General features: G+C 52.6%; 3 protein-coding genes across 4 annotated transcripts; all 3 read left to right on the top strand.

The window, feature by feature from the left end:
* The first annotated feature begins 2717 nt into the window (after positions 1–2717).
* LOC125556586 (RING-H2 finger protein ATL80-like) lies at positions 2718–3580 on the top strand. The gene has a single exon (XM_048719286.1). It carries the CDS (start codon positions 2810–2812, stop codon positions 3380–3382), a length of 573 nt encoding a protein of 190 aa, XP_048575243.1. The 5' UTR covers positions 2718–2809; the 3' UTR covers positions 3383–3580.
* Positions 3581–8795: 5215 nt separating this feature from the next.
* Positions 8796–9714, top strand: LOC125556587 (RING-H2 finger protein ATL80-like). Its single transcript, XM_048719287.1, has one exon. The coding sequence runs from the start codon at positions 8883–8885 to the stop codon at positions 9480–9482; it is 600 nt and encodes a 199-aa protein (XP_048575244.1). The 5' UTR covers positions 8796–8882; the 3' UTR covers positions 9483–9714.
* An 8472-nt stretch (positions 9715–18186) lies between these two features.
* On the top strand, positions 18187–25444 carry LOC125510373 (RING-H2 finger protein ATL80-like). Of its 2 annotated transcripts, XM_048675526.1 has the most exons (2): positions 18191–18882; positions 25025–25444. In XM_048675526.1, the coding sequence occupies exons 1-2, from the start codon at positions 18437–18439 to the stop codon at positions 25149–25151; spliced, it is 573 nt and encodes a 190-aa protein (XP_048531483.1). In that variant the 5' UTR covers positions 18191–18436; the 3' UTR covers positions 25152–25444. The 2 variants fall into 2 exon arrangements, with proteins under 2 accessions (XP_048531482.1, XP_048531483.1); XM_048675525.1 differs by lacking the exon at positions 25025–25444 and having other exon boundaries at positions 18187–19248.
* The last annotated feature ends 663 nt before the right edge of the window (positions 25445–26107 follow it).

Raw genomic sequence — 26107 nt, forward strand, 5'->3', positions numbered from 1 at the left:
GGAATGCGTCGGCGCGGACGCGCCGCGCGTCTCCACGCCGTCCGCCGCGTCCCCACCCGGCGGCTGTCCAACCGCTACGGTCAACATAATTTATGACGACCGCCCATCTTGGACCCACACGTCAGCGACGGCGGTCGTCCTTTTTTAAGCCGGGCGTGCGGCGGGGCCGTCCTCATCCACTACCCCCCCCCCCCCCCCGCCCCCCCCCCCCCCCCCCGTCCCCATCTGGCCACCTCTGCCTCCACGCCGGCGACAACCCTAGCCACCGCCAGCATGGGTTTCTTCTTCGGCGTCGGCAGCAGCCGCAAGGGCAAAGCCCCCGCCCGCCATTCCCCCTCTCTCCCCGCCCTTCCCGTGTCGGCGTGCGCTCCCCGGCAGAGGCAGCGCATCAGCGTGCCGGTGCACCAGGCCGAGTGGCACTGGCACCACCGCTTGCCTCTGTCGTACCCGGACGTGACGCTGCCGCACGACTGGCATTTGGATCCGAAAAGGATCCCAGTGCTGCCGGCGCCGCGGACGGCCAGGGCCCATGCAAAGGAGGTGCGGCGCCGGCGGGCGTTGCTGAGCGAGGAGCAACGCGCCGACCCGCGCTTTGCCGTCGACTCGCTCAACTGGGCTCGATGGTTCGCCATCGAGCACGAGGAGGCGAGGCGACGCGGCGTCCGCGGCGTCGACCACAGCCTGCCGCCGCCCGCGCTCGTCGTCTGCGACAAGGATCAGGAGGCCGAGGCCGCCTACCAGGCGGCCATCAAGGAGAACGAGGAGGAGGAGCGGTGGAGGGAGACGGACGAGGCGGCTTTGGAGGCTGCCATGGCGGAGGCCATGGCCCTCTCCGTGGCGGGCGACTGCGTCGTGCCGCCGGTGGCCCCGCCGTCCCCGCCCAAAGCCGAGCCGGAGGAGCCGGCCTACATCGAGCGCTACTCCTGGACCGGAGTAGTCCGCGAGTGGGTCAAGGCTCCGCCGATCTGGCTCGGGGCGACGGAGAAGCAGGAGGCGGCCTACCTCGATCACTGGCGCCGCGTTCGGCTTGCCGAGGACCGCCGGGAGGGCCAGCGCCTGCAGATGCTCGAGCGCGAGGCCGAAGAGGAGGCGCGCCAGGCCCAAGCAGCGGCGGCAAAGCCCGACATCACCGCCGTCTGGAACACGGCGTTCCCCTGGGCCGGCCATGCGCCGACGTTGATCGACCTCCCCGGTCCCGACGTAGACGCCGCCGCCGACGAGGACGCCTAGGGCAGCGCGTCGTCTAGTTTTTAGTATTTTAATTAATGTAATATGGACTTTCGCCGGCCTTCGTGGTCGGCTTTTATGTTTAATTAAATGCATGTATTTATTGTCAAAATGCTTGCAATACTTTTTTTGGCGCGCCGATGAAATGGGTCGGGCCAGCGTTGGGCGCTCGCGCCGACCCAAACACAACGCCGGACGATTGTGTCGGCCGAGCCGATCCAAACGGACAAAAAGTTGCTCTTAGTCTAACCACCATGATTGCCATCTGGGTAGATAACAAGTGGCAGAAAAAGAAACGTGATCCAGTTGTAGCCAAGGGCCAAGGGCAGAGAACAGTGGGGGTGCGGTGTCCCGACGCTCGCAGAGTGGCCGGGTCGCCGTCCCAACCCGGGCAGCCGGCGTCCGTCCGTTCGTCCATCCATGCATGGCGTCGGGATGGCCGATGTGGCCGCCACTAGCTAGGCCATCACCAATGATCTCGGTCGTGAGTGGCGGTTTTAGGCCAGCGCCGGAGCGCAGCGGAGCACGTGTTGCCGGGCAATTTGCGCCGTGCCCTGTGCTAGGCACGCACACCGGCCAACCCTCCCCGTCAACGGTTCTTTGCTTAGCTTCCGGTGGACATGGTCCTGTGTTCACCGATGAACCCTCAAAGAAGCACGCATGCATTGAACCAAGACGGTTTCATTCTCTATGTGAACACCGTGGACTATGGGATGCGCTAGTATACAGGTGACCAAGTGTACGTCGGTCCTTGGGATCGATCACAAAGCTACTCCTGCCGCAGGCGGGCATGTGCATGCGTACGGCGCCTATGTTATCCGGATCCACTTTTGGTTTTGGTTTGGTTTGACACACGTACCTGACGTGGCGGACCACGCTACACATGGGTCTGGTGACTCTGGTCGGTCTCACTCTCACTCTCACCTCACGTTGCTCCTACTCTATGCTACGTGGGCGCCACGCGCGAGGCTACTTTTCTTCTTTCTCCAGTTGTCCGTCCCTTCGATCATCGGCGTTTTGTTTGTCTTCTGCTCCGGCCTTTGGCCGTGGAATCTCTCTCGTGCCCCTCTTTCAGGTGACAGCATATGATCATTTCCACGTCCGATAGAACGGTTCACTACACTTAAGATGCATGGCAGTCGCATGCACTGTGACTAGGAGCAGTGCAAAGTGATAGTAAAATTGTAATGTCCGCATCTCCGCTTGAAGTTGCAGCATTATTGATTATACAAAAATAAGAAAAGAAAGAGTCATAGGTTTATTAGTCCAGACCGACCGGTCACACCTAATTTGGAAGGTGACATGTGCCCAGTTGTAGCAAAAAAAAGAGGCACGAAGAAGGTAGAAGGAATGAGGCTAGCAATGAAAACATGCCACAAGAAAGTGATACTCCCACTTAGCATGAGCTTCATTATGAATCATATCCTCCACCTAAGCCACTTTTGGAGTACGAGCCAATCCCAGACCCTATAAAAACGCAGCACCAACACCCAGCTCTTACCTCCTACCTAGTTCCCACTCCACACAGAGACCTCCCTGCTCTCATCTCATCCTCCTATCCCACAGTGAACCAACGAGGAAAATGCCGCGCCACCTGCTCCAGCAGTCCGTCGACCGCCTCGCCGCCTTGGCCGCGCCTCCGGCGGCCGCCATGGCGCGCGGCGGGACGAGCGTGCACACGGACACGCTGCTCATCCTGGCGGCGGTGCTCTGCTTCCTGCTCTGCGTGGTCGGGCTGGCCATGGTGGCCCGGTGCTCCCGCCTGTGCAACCCCTCCGCCTTCTCCGTCGACGCGCCGGGGGCAGTCGCGGCGCCGTGCAAGGGGATCAAGAAGAAGGCGCTGCAAGCGCTGCCCACGGTGTCCTGGCGGCCAGAGCAGAGGAACGAGGAGGAGGGGGAGCGGCCGGAGTGCGCCATCTGCCTGGCGGAGTTCGCGGGCGGCGACGAGGTGCGCGTGCTCCCGACGTGCGGCCACGGCTTCCACGCCGCCTGCGTCGACGTCTGGCTCCTGTCCAACTCCACCTGCCCCTCCTGCCGCCGCGCCCTCGTTGTCGCGGCCGCTCAATCGCCGGCGGTCACCGGGTCTCCCCCTCCTCAAACGTGCTGTGAGCGCGCTGACGCCGTCGCGGCTGCACAGGCCTCGGTCGTATGGTAGTATGCAGTATGCTCGCAACGTACATGCATATACGACATACGCACGTATATGGTCGCTCACGTACACACGTAGAAAATGCAAACTGTACAGCGTGCGACGATGCATCAGTTGGTTAGTGTCTGTAACATGTTCGTCGATGTGTAAATACTTGTACATCAACTCCAGTTAATTTAGAGGGGGTTTACGATCTCTAACAAATGCCGGTCAAAGGTTAAAAAAAAGAATATGCAGACGTGTGTGCTGTTGCATATATAAAGCGCATGTAGAAACCCTACGCTTTAACTAAAATATCATCGTCAGCCGTCACCAAGATGCATGCATGCCGATCTATCGCTTTGCCGCAAGAGGGGTGGGTGTGGGTAAAGCAAAGCATGGTCAAGTGGAGGGAGGCGTCGATCACGCACGGCGGCGGCGAGGCGGTCGTGCTCACCCCCGTCGTGTCCCGTCGCGTCGCGTGGTGGCCGGCATCCGGCAAAGGTGGTGGCGCTGGGCGCGCGGGATATATTAGGCCGCGATGTGATGTTGACGCGATATGCCGATGCGTAGAGTAGGTACGCCGGGCTGCACGGACGCGTGTGCGTACGGACGGAGGACCATCGCCATGAATGAGTGCTCTCATGCCGTTCATGGCCATCCGTCGACGGTCGGGCCCACCTACGAATGATGAGTTGATGACCGAACCCATGCAAGCAAATGCAACAACGGATGGACGTGCGGGCAACCAACGCAACGACCCATTTGGTCCGCTAGCGCCCGTTTGTGTTGTTCGGTGTCCGTGCAGATTCATTTATTAGAGCATCTTCACCGGCAGCAGCAAAAACCACGCGAACGGCAAAATGCGATTCTAATGTGCGTGGGATCATTTCGCGGGCTCCAACGGTGGCGGAAAACTCAGACGCGCGGGAAACGACTGCGCGTGCGTGAAAAAACGGAAGGTCGCGTGCGTTATATTTGGTGCACCGCTTCCGGCGCGTCTATAAATTGCTGCGCTCGCCACGCGGCCTCCCATCGCTATCCACGTCGTCACGCGCTTTTTTCCCGCTTCCTCTGCCGCTTCCTCACCCTGCCACCGACACGCCACCACCGCGCCACCAGGCCGGCGCGCCGTCGAGGATCTTTACGCTATCGCAGCGTCCGCGAGCGCCCCTCCGGCGCCTTCTACGCTGAGATTCGGTCCGGAGACGCCCGCCTCGGCTTCGGCACGTTCGAGAACGCGTACGACGCGGCGGCGTGGCGCCTCGGGAGGCCTCGCCCACAGATATGAACTTCCACGATGTCTGGACGTGCGAGCAGGCACAGGCCATCGCCCCTCCGCCGCGGCTAATAACTGACGCCGGCCGTCGGCGGCGGCAACGCCGCCTCCTCATCGCCGAGGTGGAGGAGCAAGCCATGGCGGAGTGGCGCCAGCGCCATTAGGAGGACGTCGCCAACGTGAACGCCTTCTAGGTGCAGATGAGGCCAAGGCGGCGCGCGAAACGGACGGACAGGCGTCGTTGGAAGGCACTGGCGATATTGCAGTGCGATCTGGGAGCGGCATCATTCTTCTCTAGCAATGATGAGCGGTGAGAAGACGCGTGGCTTGATATATCGGACAACACAAGCGAGGAGGAGGACAACGATTCGGAGTAGTTTCTAGTTTCATTGTCGTTTTTACCTATCTATGCTAGATGAACTATCTATGTATCGCTTTTTTATCTATGTATTTGCTTTTTTTATCTATGCCTATGGTTTTTGTTTTGTTTTGAGTGCATAGCGTAGTTTTTTTTTGTAGCGCCTATTAATTGGAGCGGCTCGCGCGCGTTATAATTTGCAGCGACCGCTGAAGCAAGTGCTTCTCGCCGCACAAAAACTCACGAACAACACGCTGCAAATGCTTTTTAGCGTGGCGCGTGGCTGTTGGAGATAATCTTACAATACAAATTTGTCTTATATTTGGATCGAAGACGAAAACAAAGTAGACATTTTCTGTGTCCTCTTTGTCTGCCTCTATCCGCTGCATGCGAGGCATGGCTATATGTGGTAGACCCATTTCTCTCTCTCTCTCTCCCCGCTGGTCCACCCACCCACGCAGCACATCCCGCCTCCGTTTCTCTCTGCCACTCGTCCCTGTCGGCGCCCGTCGCGGGCAGACGCTTATATGTGCCGACGCTCGTTCCTGCCGGCGCCCAGCCACTGCGAGCTTCACTGGCTGCTCCGTGTGTGGCGAAATGTTAGGGTGGGCATGTCAAAAAAGGGCCAGCTACCGTTGGGCGCACTGATAATCCAAACAAAAAAGTGACCAGTTCGTCCGTTAGGCCGACCGAAACAGACGAAACACGGGTAGAGCGTCCATTTGAATCGATGCATTGAAGTTGCTCTTAATCTCCTCGTCAAAACGCGCTCCATACCTACCTTCATCATCGATCCACGTCGGCCGCTAGAAGAGCTGGTGGATCGAGCAGCGATTAGGGCCTTCTCCGATTACGGCGGATTGCGGCGGTGATCAAGCAGCCACCAATCAGGCGGGTGCTGACAATGTGAGAGGGAGGTAGGGTTTATAGTAGTAGTAGTATACAATTTTGTAATGGGTCTAGTAGGCACTGCGCTTAACAAATCGTCTTATCATCTCCTTTTCACAGACGCATTGCTTTGTAGCAGTAGCATCTGACCACCCAGCCATGCGAAGTGCAACGCGGGACGGGGCACCAAGTTTCCCTAGGAATCGATTCGAATGTTCCTTGACCTCTCGCGCCCCGTACCCTCGAAGTACTATTTAGACTCCGGCCACCGCCGGCGGCAGCACCGATCAATCCACGTCGATCGTCCGGTAAACTAAAGAGCAGGCTTTGCTGGCTAAGCAGTCAGCAGGAACGTATTAAGCCAATCATGCCGGCGTCTGACCGTGTAAGGGTTAGATAGATATACAATCTTATCTTGCGCCCTGGGTGGGTGTGGTGCTCGATCGAGTAGACAATTCTCTTTTACGCTTTGCTTTGCCAATTTGCCCGCCTTTGGATCCCGTCGGTTAGTTCTAACCACACATGATAGCCGATTGAGATCCAGATAACAAGTGGCCGGGGGAAAGGAGCTTAAAGAAAAGAAAACGTGATCGGTGATCCAGTTAAAAGCCAGAGGGCAAAGGTGGCAGCTGGGAGCTGGGGGGCGGTGTCCCAACTCGCGCGGAGTGGCCGGGTCGCCGTCCCAACCCCGGCAGCCGGAGTCCGTCCGTCAATGGCGTCGGAACGGGGCCGCCACTAGCTAGGCCATCACCAATGATCTCGGTCGTGAGTGGCGGTTTTAGGCCAGCGCCGGAGCGCAGCGCAGCGGAGCACGTGTTGCCGGGCAATTTGCGCCGTGCCGTGTGCTACGCACGCACGCCGGCCAATCCTCCCCGTCAAGGGCTCTTTGCATGGCATGTCCTGTATTCTCCAATGAAGTTGCACAGAAGCATGCATGCATGCATGCATTGAACCAAGACGGTTTCTCTATCTATGTGAACACCGTGGACTATAGTCTATAGTACAGACGCGCTGGTACAGATGACCACTGACAAAGTGTACCTTGGTCCTTGGGATCGGACACGAGCTGCTCCTGGCATGTGATGTGCGGAAGGCGCCTATGGTTATCCGGATCTCTGGGTTTTGGTTTGGTTTTGACACACGAACCTGACGTGGCGGGACACCCTACACATGGGTCTGCTGACTCTGGTCGGTCTCGTCTCACGTTGCTCCTACTCTATGCTACGTGGGCGCCACGCGCAAGGCTATTTTCTTCTTTCTCCAATGCCAATTGTCCCTTCGATCATCGGCGTTTTGTTTGTCTTCTGCTCATGCTTTTGGCCGTGGAATCTCTCTAGACGAACTCGACGAGATGGGCCCCCATGTCGTAAGATCATATATATGTATGTGTGCGTGTGATACATAAATATATATATATATAGGACAATAATAAGAGTAATCTTTCAACCACACATCTTTAGTTTAAAATTTGACTATTATAATTACTGGACAATGCCATATTACGACAGAAATACTCAAAAGATAGCAAAACAAAACTAAAATGACATGATTACCTAAAAAAGAAACAAATTCGACTCACTCCATCGACAACAATAATACTCCATTGATGCAAAGTCATTAAAGGCACTATCAAGATCAACATCAGATGAGTTATCATCCGAAAAAGCTTCTTAGGCAACGTAGCATGCTGTGTCCTAAAATTATAAAAGTAAAGAGTATACAAAGAATTAGAAATTTATAGATCGGATGAGCGAAACCCTAGATATGGACATAGAATGACTAAAGATTAGGATGGTTGAATGTATACTATGTAGAAGAGTATACATAAAAATTTTGAAACTTCAGATGGATAGTTGAATACCTAGTAAAGAAACTAATGAAATTGAGGGATCGATGAATGGATCAGGAGTCGTGGATACGTACTGTCCTGACGCTCACATACGTATAACGTATTAACCTATTGCCGGATGGCCGGGTTGCCGGCACGGCCGCACAGCGCAACAACAGTCTGCCGGACTGCCGCGCGCAGCAGCGACAACGAGCGGCCAAGGTGCTTAGCGGCAGAGTGACGGGCCGACGACACGACGAAAGACGAACCGACGATTGAAGGCACAAGCCAGATCTTCCGATTGATTTGTTTCACATGTATACGCGTGCGCTGTGCGGCCGTCGTGGCTGATGCTTCGCTAATCTCTACCTAGCTATCTTTTTTTTTTTACTTTCTACCTAGCTACCTGACGGGCCAAGCACATTTCATTTATTTTTCCACATAATTTTTTCCTTATCTATTTTTTTGCTTATACTCTATATGTATACACATCATGGGCCCCCCTTCGGCCTGGGCCCTGGGCCGCCGCCCCTCTGCCCATGCCCCAGGGCCGGCCCTGTCTCTCTCGTGCCCCCCTCCTTCACACGACAGCATATGCTCATTTGCACGTCCGATAGATCGGTTCACTACGTTTGAGATGCATGGCTGCAGCATGCACCGTGACTAGCAACAGTAAAATTGTAGTAATGTCTGCATCTTCGCCTGGAGTTGCACCACCTTCCCTTTCTTAATGCACGTTGCAGCATTATTGTGCCAATAATATTAAGAAGAAGGAAAAGACCGGAAGTGGCACAGGTTAATTTGTCCAGACCGACAGGTCGCGCCTAATTGGGAATGTGACATGTGCCCAGTTGTAGCAAAAAAAGAGCCAGGCCATGGAATGAAAAAGGCAGAGAGAATGTGGCTTGCAATGAAAACATGCCATGCCACCAGAATTTTCAAGGTAGGAGAATGCATGGTTCATTCGAAAGTGATACTCCCACTTAGCATGAGCCTCATTATGAATCATATCCCTCCACCTGATGAAGCCACTTGGAGTATTATGAGCTAATCCCAGACCCTATAAAAACGCAGCACCCAGCACGCAACTCCTCCCTCCTCCACTCCAGCGCTCCTCCCTCCCTGCTCACATCTCAGACTTCCTGCCCCACAGAGAAGAGAACCAACGAGAAAAATGCCGCGCCACCTGCTGCAGCAGTCCGTCGACCGGCTCGCCGCACTGGCCGCGCCTCCGGCAGCCGCCATGGCGCACGGCGGGACGAGCGTGCACACGGACACGCTGCTCATCCTGGCGGCGGTGCTCTGCTTCCTGCTCTGCGTGGTCGGGCTCGCCATGGTGGCCCGCTGCTCCCGCCTGTGCAACCCCTCCGCCTTCTCCGTCGACGCGCCGGGGGCAGTGGCGGCGCCGTGCAAGGGGATCAAGAAGAAGGCGCTGCAAGCGCTGCCCACCGTGTCGTGGAGGCCGGAGCAGGGCGACCAGGAGGAGGCGGGGGAAAAGCCGGAGTGCGCCATCTGCCTGGCGGAGTTCGCGCCCGGCGACGAGGTGCGCGTGCTCCCGACGTGCGGCCACGGCTTCCACGCCGCCTGCGTCGACGTCTGGCTGCTCTCCAGCTCCACCTGCCCATCCTGCCGCCGCGCCCTCGTCGTGTCGCCGCCGCCGTCGGCCACCGAGCCGCCCCCTCCCCAAACATGTTGCGAGCGCGCCGACGTCCTTGCGGCGCAGGCCTCGGCCGCCGTCTCTGGCCCCGGCCGTTGCCGGCCGTCGGCACAGTAGCGTCTCCGCCGCAGCAACTTAATTAGTATGCTCGCGACGTGCATACGACACACACACGTCACACGTATATAGCCGCTCTTTGTCAATAGATCTTGGCCAGCAGGTAGTACTACTACGTACGTACAAAATGCAACTGTACAGTGTGCGAGATGGCGCATCTCACTTGATTTGTGTTGGCAGCATTTTCATCCATCTGGAAATACTTTCAAACCACCTTCTTTTTTCGACGATACTTTCATATCAATTTCTTTTTTTTCCAATTGGGATTGCTGGATGTGCAAACCGCACAGGTTCGGGTGGACGTGCTCTCTTTTCGGCACCATATCAATTTCATCAGCTAAACAAAAGAGCGGAAATTCAGAAAGTGAAAAGGGAATATACTACAGACGTGGGTGCTGTAGGTCGTGGCATGCATAAAAGCGCGCGTACGGCAGCTATGGTTTAGGTAAAGATCATCGTCGTCACTCATCACCCAGATGTGTACATGTAGACCGTGTTGAAATATCTCATGTAGGCCTATGGGCCGGCGCATATACTTTTGTTAAAGGGTTAGTTAGTTAGAGATATACTAGTATCTAGTTTAAACTCTCATCTCTATCTATTCTTTCTTGTACTTCAAGTTATGTATGCGCTTATGGGATAAGCCCCATCGTTATCAATAAATACCCGCGGCCCTCTCTCGAGAGGGTAGAACGCTTCCATCATATTTTCTACATGGTATCAGAGCATCCTCTTCCTCCACGTTCTGAACCCTAGAAACAAATCCATCTACACCAAAAACCCGATGGCGTCTTCATCATCAACCCCAGCTGGTTCCGGCCTTGGTTCTCAGGTCCCAGAGAAGCTAACCAGGGAGAACTATCTCTTGTGGAGGGCACAAATCCTCCCCCACTTCCTCGGCGCAGGGCTCTATGGCTACCTCGACGGCTCCATCACGGAGCCAGAGAAGCTCGCCGTTGTCAAGAACAAGGACGACAAGGATCAGACGATCCAAAACCCAGCGTATGACACATGGATCAGGCAGGACCAGCAGGTCCTCGGGCACATCCTGAACAACCTGACAAGAGATGTGCTCGTCTCCGTCGCCTCCATCCGGACTGCTCACGCACTCTGGACAAGCCTCGGTAACATGTTTGCTTCACAGTCTCGTTCACGCATCAATAACCTTCGCATCTCCCTCGCCAATGCTCAGAAAGGTACCCAATCTGCTGCGGCGTACTTCTCCCGGATGCGAGGCTTCGCAGATGAACTTGCTGCGGCCGGGAAGCCACTGGAGGAAGATGAACTCGTCTCCTTCATTGTCGCGGGGCTGGACCTCGACTACAACTCTGTGGTCTCAGCCCTGGACGCCCGCACCGAACCAGTCACCGTCGACCTCCTCTACTCGCAGATCTGCAACTTTGATCAGCGAGTGGAGCTCTTCACGGGCGGCGCCGGTGGCGGAGGATTCAAGTCCTCTGCTAACACCGCCGCACGTCATGGTGGACCGCCGCCTCCTCAAGGCAAGCAGCAGCAGAAGCCAAACGGTGGCGGCTACGGCGGCGGCTATGGTGGCTACAACAAGAAAAAGCAGGGCGGCGGCGGGCGTCCTTTCTACAACAACAACAAGGGCGCCCGATCAGGTGGTGCACCAGGCGGTCCCGGAGGTCCAGGAGGCCCCGGTGGCCCGGCACCTGGCAACAACAATGCAAGGGGGAATGATCCCATCCAGTGCCAGATCTGTGGTAAGCTTGGCCATAGTGCCAAAGATTGCTGGTACAGGTTCGATGATGACGCACTGGAAGAAAAAGTTGTTGCTACTGCCCAATACGGGGTGGATACGAACTGGTACGTCGACAGTGGGGCGACTGACCACCTCACAGGAGAGCTGGAGAAGCTAACTATCCGTGACAAGTATCGCGAGCAAGATCAGATCCATGGTGCAAACGGAACAGGTATGAGAATAGATCATGTTGGTCAGTCAGTATTACATACCTCTAGCCGACCCATTCATCTTAAAAAAATTCTTTATTCACCTCATGCTAGAACAAATCTCCTCTCTGTTCATCGTATTGCTTTGGACAATCATGTTTTTCTTGAGTTTCATCCTTTTTTTCTTCTTGATTAAGGACCAAACAACGAGGAGAATTCTCTACAGAGGTAGATGCGTTGGTGGGCTCTATCCGTTGATTCCGCATGTTAGGAGTTCCAATAAACAAGGTCTTGGTGTCACCACATTATCTTCGGCAAGGTGGCATAATCGTCTAGGGCATCCTTCTTTTACTATTGTTCATCGTGTGCTTAGGAAAAATAAGCTCCCGTTTGTTGGTGAGCCTAACAATGAAACAGTTTGTGATTCATGTCAGAAAGGAAAAAGTCATCAGCTTCCTTATCCCGTGTCAACTAGTGTCTCTTCCAAACCATTAGAACTCATTTTTTCTGATGTATGGGGGCAAGCACCTCTTTCTGTTGGCAGATACAAATATTATGTAAGCTTTATTGATGACTATAGCAAGTATACTTGGATCTATCTTCTCAAGAATAAATCTGATGTGTTTCAAGTCTTCCAAAATTTCCAAGCACTCGTTGAACAAAAATTCAATAGTAAGATTATCTCAGTTCAGTCAGACTGGGGTGGTGAGTACGAAAAATTGAACCCTTTCTTCCAAAAATTAGGGATTTCTCACCATGTTTCTTGCCCTCATGCTCATCAACAGAACGACTCGGCTGAACGTAAGCACAGACATATCGTTGAGATTGGTCTGTCCCTACTTGCTAATGCATCTATGCCCCTCAAGTTCTGGGATGAAGTTTTTCTCACTGCCACTCATCTTATAAACATTCTACCTAGTCGAGTTATCAACTTTGAAACACCCACCGAACGTCTCCTACACAGTACACCAAACTATGCTTCTCTCCGCGTCTTTGGGTGTGCGTGTTGGCCAAACCTACGGCCATATAATTCGAGAAAGTTTTCTTTCCGGTCAAAACAGTGTGTGTTCATTGGGTATAGCCCCCAACATAAAGGCGTCAAGTGCCTTGATGTTTCCACCGGTCGGGTGTGTATCTCCCGTGATGTCGTTTTTGATGAGACAGTCTTTCCGTTTAGAGATCTCCATCCAAACGCCGACGCTCTCTTACAAAAAGAGATTCTCCTTCTTCCTGCTCATCTTTCCGGCTTAGATCAAGGGGGCAACAATACTACTGATCACATGAATAATTCTCATGCTACTAATCCTATTGATGGTGCAGAAAGTACAGAAATTTTTCGTGCAGAAAATGGCGCTAAAAACAGTGCATATCAGCCCATATTTCATGCTCTGGAAGAAGATGAATGCACGCGACACAAGGACGATTCGCCTGCGCCTGTGCATGCCTCGGGATCCGCAGGCGAGCGATCCCATGCAGATACGCCGCCGCCAGCGCGACATGATTCTGCCTCAGGACGCACGGGCGGCAACGGCCCATGCGGGGCTGAAGCGGGCCGCTCTCCACCCGCCACGCGTGCTGCGGGTCCACGGCTGTCCCCCACTCACGCGCCTGAGGTGGGTCCCGACGCGCGTGCAGACGAGGCTGCGTCAGACGGCGATGCGGTCGCTGCCTCGCCCATCCAGTCCGGTTGGGGATCTCCCTCTGGTTCGCCAGATGCAGGATCCTCATCGGAATCGCCACCACACAGGCCTGCACGATCGGGTGTGGGATCTTCTGCGCCCGGACCAGGGGGCGCTACACGCACCAGCACGCGACTTCAAACAGGAAAAATTCAGCCTGTAAATTACAAAAATATTTTGAAATTTGGTTTAACCTGTACAACAGGGGAACCACGTTCGGTTGATGAAGCCTTGACAGATCCAAAATGGAAGAAGGCCATGGAAGAAGAATATATGGCCTTGAGGAAAAATGAGACGTGGCACTTGGTTCCACGTAGTCAAGGTAAGAATTTGATAGACTGTAAGTGGGTTTATAAAATTAAAAGGAAAGCAGATGGCACGGTTGATAGATACAAGGCCAGGCTAGTGGCAAAAGGTTTTAAACAGAGGTATGGAATAGATTACGAGGATACCTTTAGTCCGGTTGTCAAAGCTGCTACTATCAGATTGGTTTTATCTGTTGCTGTGTCTAGGGGATGGAGCCTACGACAGTTGGACGTGCAGAATGCGTTTTTGCATGGTGTTCTGGAAGAGGAGGTTTACATGAAACAACCACCTGGGTTTGAAAACAAGAATGCACCCTTTCATGTGTGCAAACTTGATAAGGCTCTTTATGGTCTGAAACAGGCCCCAAGAGCATGGTATCATCGCTTGAGTATGAAGTTGCAAGCTATTGGTTTTGTTCCTTCCAAGTCTGATATTTCATTGTTTATTTTCAACAAGTCCAAAATAACAATGTACATGCTCATATATGTTGACGATATTATCATTGCAAGCTCATCTGATGAAGCAGTGACAGCACTCCTAAAGGACCTGGGCTCTGAGTTTGCCTTGAAAGACTTGGGAGATTTGAACTTCTTTCTCGGCATTGAAGTAAAAAGGAACAAAGATGGTATTGTCTTGTCTCAAGAAAAATATGCTAATGATCTCTTGAAAAGGGTTGGAATGCAGGATTGCAAGCCTTCGCCAACTCCATTATCCAGTTCAGAGAAACTGTCCTTGTATGAAGGAGAGATCCTAAGTCAGGAAGATAGCACTCAGTACAGAAGTATGATTGGTGCACTTCAATACTTAACTCTTACTAGACCAGATTTATCTTTTGCCGTAAATAAGGTATGTCAGTTTCTGCATGCACCTACCACCTTGCACTGGACTGCAGCTAAGCGTATTTTGAGATATGTGAAGTATACAGTAAATGTTGGACTATTATTCAGCAAGTCTCAATCCACACTTGTCAGTGCATTTACTGATGCTGACTGGGCTGGCAGTGTTGATGATAGACGGTCCACAGGTGGTTTTGCAGTTTTTCTTGGTCCAAATTTGATATCATGGTGTGCAAAGAAACAGGCTACTGTCTCCAGGTCTAATACAGAAGCTGAGTATAAGGCACTGGCTAATGCCACTACAGAAATTATCTGGCTTCAGTCTTTGCTGAAGGAACTTGGAGTGATACAAGTGCAAACTCCTTGTTTATGGTGTGATAATCTTGGCGCCACTTATCTTTCTGCTAATCCAGTGTTTCATGCCAGAACGAAACATATCGAGATAGATTTTCACTTTGTCAGAGAACGTGTTGCCAACAAGGAGTTGGACGTTCGGTTTATTCATTCTGGAGATCAGATTGCAGATGATTTTATCAAGGCGTTGCCTACAAGGAGTTTTGAGAATTTTAGACGTAATCTCAACTTGATCAAGTTGTGATTAAGGGGGTGTGTTGAAATATCTCATGTAGGCCTATGGGCCGGCGCATATACTTTTGTTATAGGGTTAGTTAGTTAGAGATATACTGGTATCTAGTTTAAACTCTCATCTCTATCTATTCTCTCTTGTACTCCAAGTTATGTATGCGCTTATGGGATAAGCCCCATCATTATCAATAAATACCCGCGGCCCTCTCTCGAGAGGGTAGAACGCTTCCATCATATTTTGTACAGACCGACCGGTAGCTTTAGCGCAAGAGGGTCAAGTGCCGATCATGGCCGCGCCGCGGCGGTCGCGCTCGCCCCCGTCGCGTCATGGCCGGCATTCGGCAAGGTGGTGGCGCCGGGCACGCACGCACGCCGGATATTTTGGGCCGTGATGTGATGTGCCGCGATGCGGTGGGTACAGTACGTACGCCGGGCTGCACGGACGCGTGTGCGTAAGGACGGCGGACACGGCGGCCCCATCGCCATGAGTGGTCGCGGGAGGTTCTCTCGTGCGGTTCATCGCCATCCGTCGACGGTCGACCCCGCCGACGAATGATGGGCTACCCATGCAAGCAGATGCAACAACTCTGCACCTAATTTCCACGTCAAATCAAATCGCTTCGGGTGTTTCCTCCACCTCCGGCGCTCGATAGCTTGGCTACAATGCTTCTTCTCTGGCCCCGGCGGCGGCGTGGGCATGGATGGATCCACGTCGGCCGGTAGAAGCGCGAGCATTTTACGATTACGCCACCAATCAGGCGGTTGTTGACCATGGGAGGGAGGGCTTATAGTAGGAGTACAATTTTGTGATGCGTCTAGTAGGCACTGCGCTTTACAAGTCGGCTTATCGTCTCCTTTTCACGTACGCATTGCTTTGTACTAGTATTTTTTGTTCCCTTTTCGATGCCATTAGTTCTAGCCATCATGATTGTCATCTGGATAACAAGTGGGCAAAATGTAAAAGAAACGTGACCCAGTTAGACCCAAAGCGCAAAGGCAGAGGGGAGGAGGAGACTCGGGGAGGGGGCATGTCCCAACTCCCAACTCGATCGGTAGAGCGGGCCGCCGGCCAGCCGCCGGGGGCGTCCATCCATGGATATCTGGGGTCGCCTCGCCACTAGGCTAAGCTAGCTCCACCTGACCGCCGTCCATCGCCAGTGGCGGTTTTAGGCCGCACGCCAATCTCGACGAACCAATTTCTCCCGTCAGCTTTCTTTTGCTTGTTTGTAGCTTTTGATTCATTAGAGCATCTGTAGCGGATTTTGCAAAATGGCCTCTAGCAAATTCATTTGAAGGTTCTCTCGAAAACGATTTTTTGGTACCACGTGGGCTCCGGCGAAACAGATCCACAAAACTGTTTTTAGGGTTTTAGGCAAATTCATATTTTTTAACAATATAATGTATATACAACAACAACATAAATAGATAAGCAAAAATTTATGGTGTTCCAGCATCATACAATACAATAATCATCTCATTACAACAAATGTTCAAATCCGAATAAATTAAACAATAACAAACGTTTGGAATGAAAAGAATTGTTCAAATCATACATGAATACAAATATGATCAAATGAATAAAATGGGAGTCCACTGGGAGTGAAAGCTCCCACTCCTTCGCTGGGCACACGATGTGGGATGTCGCTGACGGCACCATGCTCCAAAATACAGGAATGAGCTCCAGCCCACGCGCAGATGAATCATGTGAGGATGGACAGGAGGCTAGAACAATAATGAGCTTCGGGGAGAGAGAGCTTTGCCACCGATGCTACCACCTTTTCTTGGGTGAAACTGCTATGCAGACGATGGATCGATCGCACGATAGTTGCACGATGCCATATCCAGCCATTTGCTCGACTTTGATGATATGCATGGACGACCTGATGTGCAGCGCCGTGCACAAATTGTCCGCACATCGTCGTCTGCGTAGCAGCGCTCTTTTTTGAGGGACTCATGTGTGAGCTCAGGGAGAAAAGGAGGATATGTTGGCTCGCAGAGACATTATTAACGGTTTCGATACCTAGCGGTAGAGAATCGATCATCCACATCTGCATTGAGATTTGTGCTGGGACCCACCTATTAAATATCAATTGTTGCTATACAAATGAGTTTGCTACAATATACTCTCCCAGTCTCGGATTACTTGTCGTATAAATGAAGAGAAATGGATTATCTAGAACTAAAAATACATCTAAATATATTTATTTCTGCGACAAGTAATTCAAGAAAAATTCAAGACGGAGGGAGTACATAGTAATACGGCTGACATGCAGGGGCTTTTGTCAGGCAGAGTACTACAATCCAGGGCTTGCCTTTTGTGAGAAAAGTACCACACAGGAGGGATTGGTGGTGGCTCAAGATGGCAATGGGGCCATGAAACCCGCGTCCTCGCGGGTTCTTTTTACCCTATTAGAGGACGAAGATGAGTGTATTTTCTAACCCCACAGGGATGCTGCTGAGTAAATTATAATACCCGTCTCATCTCGCAGGTTCAAACCCGTTTCAGTAGTACCCAAATCTGGAACACGCCACACCCGTAAAATTACTGAGTATGGACCTTGGAATAGACATGAGCCGGCAAAAACTTAGCATCCTGCTTTGGCCACCACCACCCCTTTTTCAATCCATCCCACTTCCAGTAAAACATGAACCATGAATTGCCATCTCGTTGAACTATGTATGGCTGAAATATGCTCCCGTTTGTTGCTGAAATATGCTCATGTTTGTTACTGAAATATGCTACTGTTTTGTACTGAAATATGTTTTGAGTAGTTTGAATTTTCAGTCACATTTTCATTTCATTACTGGTTACTCCTATAGTTACTGAGCTCAGGCTAAAAAGGAGCGCCACCTACTAGTGGGACCCGGTTGTCAGATTTCCGTTGAAATGGTTGTTCTAATATAATTTGTGCTTTTTATTACTGGTTAGTCCTATAGCCCTTGTTCCCTAGAGAGTTTGATTATCAATTATCCCGGACCTAAATGTTGTGTATTTGCATTAGCACGTACTTCCTTCGTCTCATAATAGACTAGTATAAAAAGCGCTCTTATATTATCGAACGGAGGGAGAACCTATGGTTGGTTGGTTTGCTTAAATGTTCAGATACGTATGTACGATCGTATAGTACACTGGTACCATTATTTGTGACTGTGATCAAGTACTCAAAACCAGAAAATCTTCAAGGGTCAAAGGTTTTCCGGGAAAGTGCGAGAGATGCTTGTATCTCCATCTCGAGTGCAAGATTCTAAATTTTAAATAAATGTACTCATAAGTAGCAAAGCATAGATTAAGTAGCCCAGATACGTCGCACCTAATTTGGGGAGTGACATGTACCCAGTTGTAGCAGAAATGGTGAAGAAAAAGGCAGGGAGATTGGAATGTAGCAATGGAAATATTCCACAGGAATGGTTCGAAAGTGACACTCACGCTTAGCATGAGCTTCGCTATGAATCATATCTTAGCATGACCGATCTAATCCTGACATTATAAAACCGCAGCTCAAACACCTAAACTCTTCCCTCCTTTGCAATCCCCACTGCACACAGCACACTGGCGACCTAAACCGGCCCCTCCATCCCCTGCTGCCACAGTGCTCTCAAGTCTCGTCTCACCCTGTCCCACCGAGAAAGAACGAGAATGCCGCGCCACCTGCTGCAGCAGCCCGTCGACCGCCTGGCCGCGATGGCCGCCGCGCCGGCCGTGGTGGCCGGCGGTGGGACGAGCGTGCACACGGACACGCTGCTCATCCTGGCGGCGGTGCTCTGTTTCGTGCTCTGCGTGGTCGGGCTGGGCATGGTCGCGCGCTGCTCCCGCATGTGCAACCCCTCCGCCTTCTCCGTCGACGCGCCGGGTGCAATGGCCAAGTCGCCGTGCAAGGGGATGAAGAAGAAGGCGCTGGAGTCGCTGCCCACCGTGTCGTGGCAGCCGGAGCCGAGGAAGGTGGACGAGGAGCGGCCGGAATGCGCCATCTGCCTGGCGGAGTTCACGCGCGGCGACGAGGTGCGCGTGCTCCCGCACTGCGGACATGGCTTCCACGCCGCCTGCGTCGACGTGTGGCTCCTCTCCAGCTCCACCTGCCCGTCCTGCCGCCGCGCCCTCGTCGTCGCGGCCGCCCAATCGCCGGCAGCCACCGAGTCTCCCCCTCCCCAGACGTGCCGTGAGCGTGCCGACGTAGTCGCGGCTGCGCAGGCCTCGGCCGCCGGCACAGTGGCCGACGAGTCCGGAGTCCGGACGAGGCGCTTCCACCTCTGACCTTTCTTTAGTGTCAAAAATATTTTTATATTTTGAGACAGAGGGAGTAGCTCTTTGTCGGTGGTATTTGTGCAGCTGGTACGTGCACGTACGTACAAAATGCAACTGTACAGCGTGCGATGGTGCATCACTTAGTTAATTTCTATCAGTAACATAAGAGCAACTCCAATGAACCGACCCAAACAGACGGTGTTTTTGTCCGCTTTTTGTCCGTTTGGATCGGCCGTTCGCCCGCCGTCCGCTCTCTTCAGTTTTGGGTCGGCAGTGCGTCCAATGGGCCGATCCATTTTCATGACCGCGCGCATTTAACATCGTGCCGTCGCCCTGATTTTGACGCTCCAGCACGCGGGAAAGGTTCGCGCGCGCTGGTTTTGGCGCTCCAACGCGTGAGAAAGGTTCGCGCGCGCAGCGGCCGGCGCTCGCTATAAAAGAAGGCGCTCTCTCCACACTCTATCGGCCGCCCACTCTCGCCGCCTCTGCGCCACCATGTCGATCCGCCGCCTACGCGCTTCGGATTTTCGCGGAGTCCGCGAGCAACGCTCCGGCGCCTTCTCCGCCGAGATCTAATTTCGCGAGAAACGTCTCGCCCTCGGCACCTTCGACACCGCAGAGGAGGCGGCCCGCGCACACGACGCGGCGGTGTGGCGCCTTCTGAGGCCTCGTCGGGATATGAATTTTCCCAACGTGTCGAGCCAGCGGGCGCAGGATCTGGCGCCTCTCCCGCGGCTTTTCACCGACGAGTATCGTCGTGTCCACCGGAGGCGGCAGCGTCGCCTCGCCATCGCAGAGAAGGACGTGGAAGCCTTGGTGCTGTGGCGTGGAGGCTACCCGCAGGACATCGTCGACGAGCGTTAGTTCTACAAGCAATTGAGATCGGAGAGGGACGCGAGGAGGAGGGAGCGAGCCGCCTATCGGGAGGACAAGCGTTCGCGAAAGCAGGCAGCTCAATTGAAATTGAAACTACGAGAAACGGCGGGTTGGGACTTTGAAGACGAGGCGTATGCTGACGCCTATATTCAGACATCGGAGGAGGACATTACCAAGTCGGATTCAGAAATCGACGAGTAGTGGTCTTTTCTTTTTATCTGTGTACGCTAAAATTATTTATGTATCCTTTTTTATCTAAAAAAATGGCCGGCGACGTAGCAGGCGGGCAAGGGTGTGAATCCAATGTGCCACCGACCAGCGGGCCCGGTGAGGAAAAAGGGCGAGCGCGCGTCCGTCTCGTGTCCGCGTCGACACAAATCCGGCTCAAAAATGGGCCTGAAATGGGTCGCCCGCGGACGAAAAACGGACGCGCGTCCGTTTGGGTCAGCGTGTTGGGCCGTCACTTTTGTCCGCACCGACTCAAACAAATGCGGGCGAACGAAATGAATCGTCCCATTAAAATTGCTTTAAATACTTGTAGATCGGTCACTTTCAGTTGATTGATTACTAACAAATTCTGGCCGGCTACACGGTCAAAAAGAAAAGAAAAAGATACAGACGTGTGTGCTGTACATTTGCATATACAAGAGCGTCTCCCTTGAAAGCTCACCGACCCATTAAATTAGGAATAATGCTACACATACATAGATTTACAAGGTTTTACAAACAGATAGATTGTGATTGAGGGTTAAAGGGGAGAAGGGGGGCACCTCATAAAAATTAGTTAAGGGAGCAACTAATTGACAAGGGCTCCTTTGAGAGTCTCACAATGATCAGCGCAGCGAGCTCTCAGTCGTCCGCTACGTGTCGCGCTATTGGCGCTTCCTCTAGATTTTGTTTTATTTCGTACACGTTTTCTGCTTTCTAAACGATTTTTTCAGGTTTTTTTAACGTTTCAGTTTTCCAATGGTCCTCCTAAGCTTTTGAATAAGAAGAAAATAAAAAATTTAAGCGGAAAAACGTGTTTTCTTTTTTTCACAAGAGTCACGGTTTTGCTTTGGCGAGGGACACTGTTTTGCTTTCGCCAGAGTCACGGCCGTGCCTCTCGGAAACAATTTTATTTTTTTCCTTTCGCGAGAGGCACGGTTTTGCTTCCGCAAGAAGCACGGTTGTGCTTTCGCGAAAGGCACGGCCGTGCCTCTCGGAAACGGAAAAAAAACGTGTTTTCTATTTTTTTTTTCCTTCCGTGAGAAGCACATTGTGCTTTCGCGACAGTCACGGCCATGCCTCTCGGAAACAAAAAAAACAAGTTTTCTTTTTTTTTTCTTTCGTGAGAGGCACGATTTTGATTTCATGAAAGGCACGGTTGTGATTTCGTGAGAGGCATGACGTGCCTTTTTCGGAAAGGGAAAAACCCGTGCTTCCTGTTTGTTTCTTTCATGAAGAAAAAATTCAAAACCTATCAATATGGGATCTAGTTTTGAAGATCTCAACGCGAGGAATCCAACGGTGAAAATGGTTCGAGATTTAGACCCACGATTTAAGAGATAAACCATTTTAAATAAACGAATCTACGAAAAAAATGAAAACTTCCAGGTTGCGATAAGTAGCGCACATGCAACGCGCCACTTGTCGCAACCTAAGAAGGTCGGAATGATCTTTGTAACGAGCACTCCTTAATTAGTGATTTTCGTTAAATTACGGTGAATTTACAGTTCGCTTTAAAAAACAGGCCTAACCATTCCGTAAAAACGGCCCGGTCCGTATTCTTTTTATTATCGGCCCATAAACCGCCCCTTGATTCCCGCATGTATACTGTAGCGGCCGCTTTTTAGGGTTCGCATGCGGCATTTCCGTATCCCCCTCCGCTGCAAATCGTCTTCTCCGGCGAGAAATCCTTCTTCCTCCGGCCACTGTTTGCCGCGCGCAAAGGGAGCGAAAGTTCGCCTCGATTCTGAGCACAGGTCGCGAGAGGGGTGGCCGAGGGGGCCGCGACGGCTCGCCGCCATGCAAGCACGGCCATGACGACAAGGCGGGGAGCTCCTCCCTCCACCTGCCGATGGAGGATTGGCGCAAGGTGCAAGCGATGGTCGACGGGCCTGGAGCAACTTTGACCGGCTCGACGAGATCTTCTGGCCCGCGCCCAAGCGACTCCGGGAGGCGGAGCGCATGTGGTATGAGGCAAAGGAGGCGGCCGCCGTCGGTGAAGAAGGTGACGTGGCGTGGACGGCAGCGGTGCGGGAGGAATACGACCTGGCGTTCGTCTTCTCGAACTCGCTGATGGAGTACCACCTCCACGCAAGAAGTCTGATGATGATGAGAGTAGATTTATGTTTTTATTATGCTTTAAGCTAGTATAAATTCTGTCTCTCGTATGAATTTCGGCGATGTAAGTGACGCAAAGTGCTAGTTTAAATTATACAACATATGCTTACCAGATTTGATACTTCGTGCCGTTCAGGGTATTAAATTCGATTTACAGTATCTCGTAAACGAAATTTGAGGTACCACGGTTTGCTGGAAAGATGCTCTAAAGCACAAACGTACGGCCCGGCGCCTACGCTTTCGGTAAAGATGATCCTCGTCACCAAGATGCGTACATGTTCATGTCGACCGATGGCTTCAGTGTGGTCAAGTGTCAATCATGGCGGCGGTCGGGTCGTGCTCACCCCCGTCGCGTCGGCGACGTGGTGGCGCCGGCCGGGCACGCGGGATATTTTAGGCCGCCGTGATGATTGTGGAATGTACGCCCGCCGTCCATCGCCATGAATGATCGAGGGAGGTCTCTCTCTCTCCCCCTCGTGCGGTTCATGGCGATCCGTCAATCTCACGTATATAAATGATGCCCATTCCGACCACCCAAGCTACCCAGAGCATGCAAGTGCAACAACCAGTCGACGCTTTCTTCGAATTGCTTCTATCGATTCGATTCGAGGGTTCCTTGACCTCTCGCGCTCCGTACCCTCAAGTACTTTTTCAACCTTGGCCCCGGCACTGGCAGCCGGCGGCACGGCAAGGCAGCAAGCAGCTAGCAGCATCGATGGATCCACGTAGACCGGTTAAGGTGCATGGCAACCACCAACCAGGTCCAGGTCGGTGTTGACAATGGGATTATTGTCATGTATACAATCTTATCTTGCGCCCTGGGTGTGATCCATCGATCGAGTAGGGACTGATCCCCTTTGTTTATGGCATCGATCGCGTTATCCCGTCGGTCGGTCGGGCCTCCTTTACGCTTTGCTTTGCTTTGCCCTCTTTCGATCCTATTCTAACCACCATGATTGACATCTAGATTAGATCACAAGTGGCGGCAAAAGGAGGGCAGCTAAAAGGAAAGAAAACGTGATCGGTCGATCGATCCAATGGAATCCAAACGGGCATGCAGAGCGTCCCAAGTTGCATGCGCACAGCGGGCCGCCCAAATTCGTGCTGCCGGAGTCCATGCCGTCCGTCGGGCTCGCGCGGGGTCGCCACCGCACCACCCTAGGCCCGTATGCCATGGTGGTAGACTAGCTCCACCTGATCACTTGCTTATCTCGTCGCGACTCGGAGTGAGCGACGGTTTTAGGCCGCGCGCGTGTACGTGTTGCCGCGCAATTTGACCGACGACGACCAAATTCTTCTCCACGTTCATGCGTTGAATCGAGACGGGTTTTGCACTTGTAATAGCAAGCAGTGCCAAAAGTGAGTAGCACAAGTGGATGTGCATATTTTCCTTGCCTGGAATAAAAGGTTGGCGCGTAGAGTAGCGTAGGTAGGGCGCGCGGCGGATATGTTATCCGGATAGATAGATCTTGGCTTTGCTTTGGCGCACGTATCTCACGTGGCGGACGACAATACACACATGGGTCTGGTCGGTCACGCTCTCACCTCCCGTTGCCTTATTCCTGCCCATCGTACTAGCCAGTGTAGTAGGAGTAGCTGTTTCTCATCGTACGTGCGTGCTCGATCGGCCGGCTCACTTGAGATGCATGTTCATTCTGATAGGTATGTACGTATGTACTCTCCCTGTAAAGAAAATAAAAATATTTAGATCACTAGAGTCCGTAAAGAAATATAAGAGTGTTTAGATCATAAAGTGATCTAAACGCTCTCATATTATTTTACAGAGGGAGTACTAGACTATTTGTACGCCACTTTGACCGTGACCAAGTACAAGCAAAGTTGTAATATCTTCTTCTCGAGTACAAGTCTCGATCGAGATTTCATATCTTATGAAGAAGAAAGGCAGGAAGTAGCAATAGATCAATAACTTAATTAGTCCAGGTCGGTCGCACCTAATTTTGAGAGTGACATGTACCCAGTTGTAGCTGAAAAGATGAAGAAAAATGCAGGGAGTGAAGCAATGAAGACATTCAACGAGAATTCAAACAAGAATTGGTATAAAGTGACACTCCCACTTATATCTGCTTAATTATCAATCATATCCCTGCTACCTAAGCTTAGCCACCCACTTACTGTATGACCCGGCTAATCCTGGCACTAGCTATAAAAACAGCTGCAGGAGCACCCAACTCTTCCCTCCTCAATTCCGGCTACACAGCAAGCACACTGAGAGACGACCTAAACTGGCCCCGCGTGCTCGCTGGCACGGTGCTCCTCTCCTCATCCTGTCGTCCTCTCCACCGACCGGCCACCGAGAACGAACCAGACAATGCCGCGCCACCTGCTGCAGCAGTCCGTCGACCGCCTCACCGCGATGGCCGAGCCTCCGGCGGCCGCCATGGCCGGGGGTGCGACGAGCGCGCACACCGACACGGTCCTGATCGTGATCGCGGTGCTCTGCTTCCTGCTGTGCGTGGTCGGGCTGGCCATGGTCGCTCGCTGCTCCATGCTCTGCAACCCCTCCGCCTTCTCCGTCGACGGGCCGGCGGCCAAGGCGCCGTGCGGTGGCCTCGAGAAGACCGCGCTGCAGTCGCTGCCGACCGTGTCGTGGCGACCGGGACAGAGGGAGGTGGACGAGGAGGAGGGGGAGCGGCCGGAGTGCGCCATCTGCCTGGCGGAGTTCACGCGCGGCGACGAGGTGCGCGTGCTCCCGCACTGCGGCCACGGCTTCCACGCCGCCTGCGTCGACGTGTGGCTCCTCTCCAGCTCCACCTGCCCGTCCTGCCGCCGCGCCCTCGTCGTGGTGTCGCCGGCGCTGCCAACCACCCATCCTCCCGCGCGCGCGGCGACGTGCTGTGCGGCCACCGGCGCCGGCTCTGGCAGTTGCCGGTCATCATCGGCACCGTAGAGACGACCTTTAAAAGCTCTGTCGGTCCGCCCTCGCTGCAGTCTGCAGAGACACGGGCCAGCACACACGTACGTACATATTGTACAAATTAAGTTCAGACGTAGTCGCTCATGTACGTAGATACGCGCCATTTCATTAGTTTACATACATTTCCCATGTGTCATGTCATACATGTAAGTATACCGTATATGTACATGCAACCGGATGCATGCGATGGGTCGATGGTGCACCACTTAATATGTGTCTGTAAAAACATTTTTCCTCGTTAAAACCTGTGAATACATATTTACATACTCCCTTCGTCCTATAATATAAGACGTTTTTTTAACCTAACATAGCTTGCAAAAACCTCTTATATTGTGAGACCGAGGGAGTACATCTAAATCAGCCCCTCTACTAATTGGCTCATGCAGTCATGCATCCGTCTGCCTTTCTTCCTTAAGTTGCATGTGTGTAACATAGAGCACACGTACGGTACGGCACATATGCTTTACAAGAAAAAGAAGGGCCGTCGTCAAGAAGAAGACGCGCACATTGCACATGTTGATTGATCGCCTTGGCTAAAGAGGGGGTGGTAATGCTACACTAATATTACACGTGTTTTACGGAGTAGTTTTGAATTGAAACGTTGTGATTGATTTAAGGGAGGGGGGGGAGGGGGGGGGGGGGGGGGGGGGGGGGGGGGGGGGGAGGGCCTCACACACCTGAAAATCACACCGTAAAAGGCCTCTGGATGTAGGATTACTCCGTAAAGCGTGGTGAAGTGGAGGGATCGAATCGATCACAGCGGCGATGCGGGGTGTAAAGAAACTGTGCGAATGAACAGTAGTCAATCACTATTGATGAATGTCGATGATGTACATATTTATATCCCTGGAAGGGACGGGTCGCACAGGCGCGACCTTTACAAGAGATGGATCGAAAGAACGCGTCTGTTACAATAGGACGTGACCCAT

Source organism: Triticum urartu, chromosome 5 (genome assembly GCF_003073215.2).
Source record: "Triticum urartu cultivar G1812 chromosome 5, Tu2.1, whole genome shotgun sequence".
NCBI classification, from domain to species: Eukaryota; Viridiplantae; Streptophyta; class Magnoliopsida; order Poales; family Poaceae; genus Triticum; species Triticum urartu.

Coding starts and splice junctions, on each gene's coding strand:
- LOC125556587 (XM_048719287.1), top strand. CDS start 8,883: ATGCCGCGCCACCTGCTGCAGCAGTCCGTCGACCGGCTCGCCGCACTG.
- LOC125556586 (XM_048719286.1), top strand. CDS start 2,810: ATGCCGCGCCACCTGCTCCAGCAGTCCGTCGACCGCCTCGCCGCCTTG.
- LOC125510373 (XM_048675525.1), top strand. CDS start 18,437: ATGCCGCGCCACCTGCTGCAGCAGCCCGTCGACCGCCTGGCCGCGATG.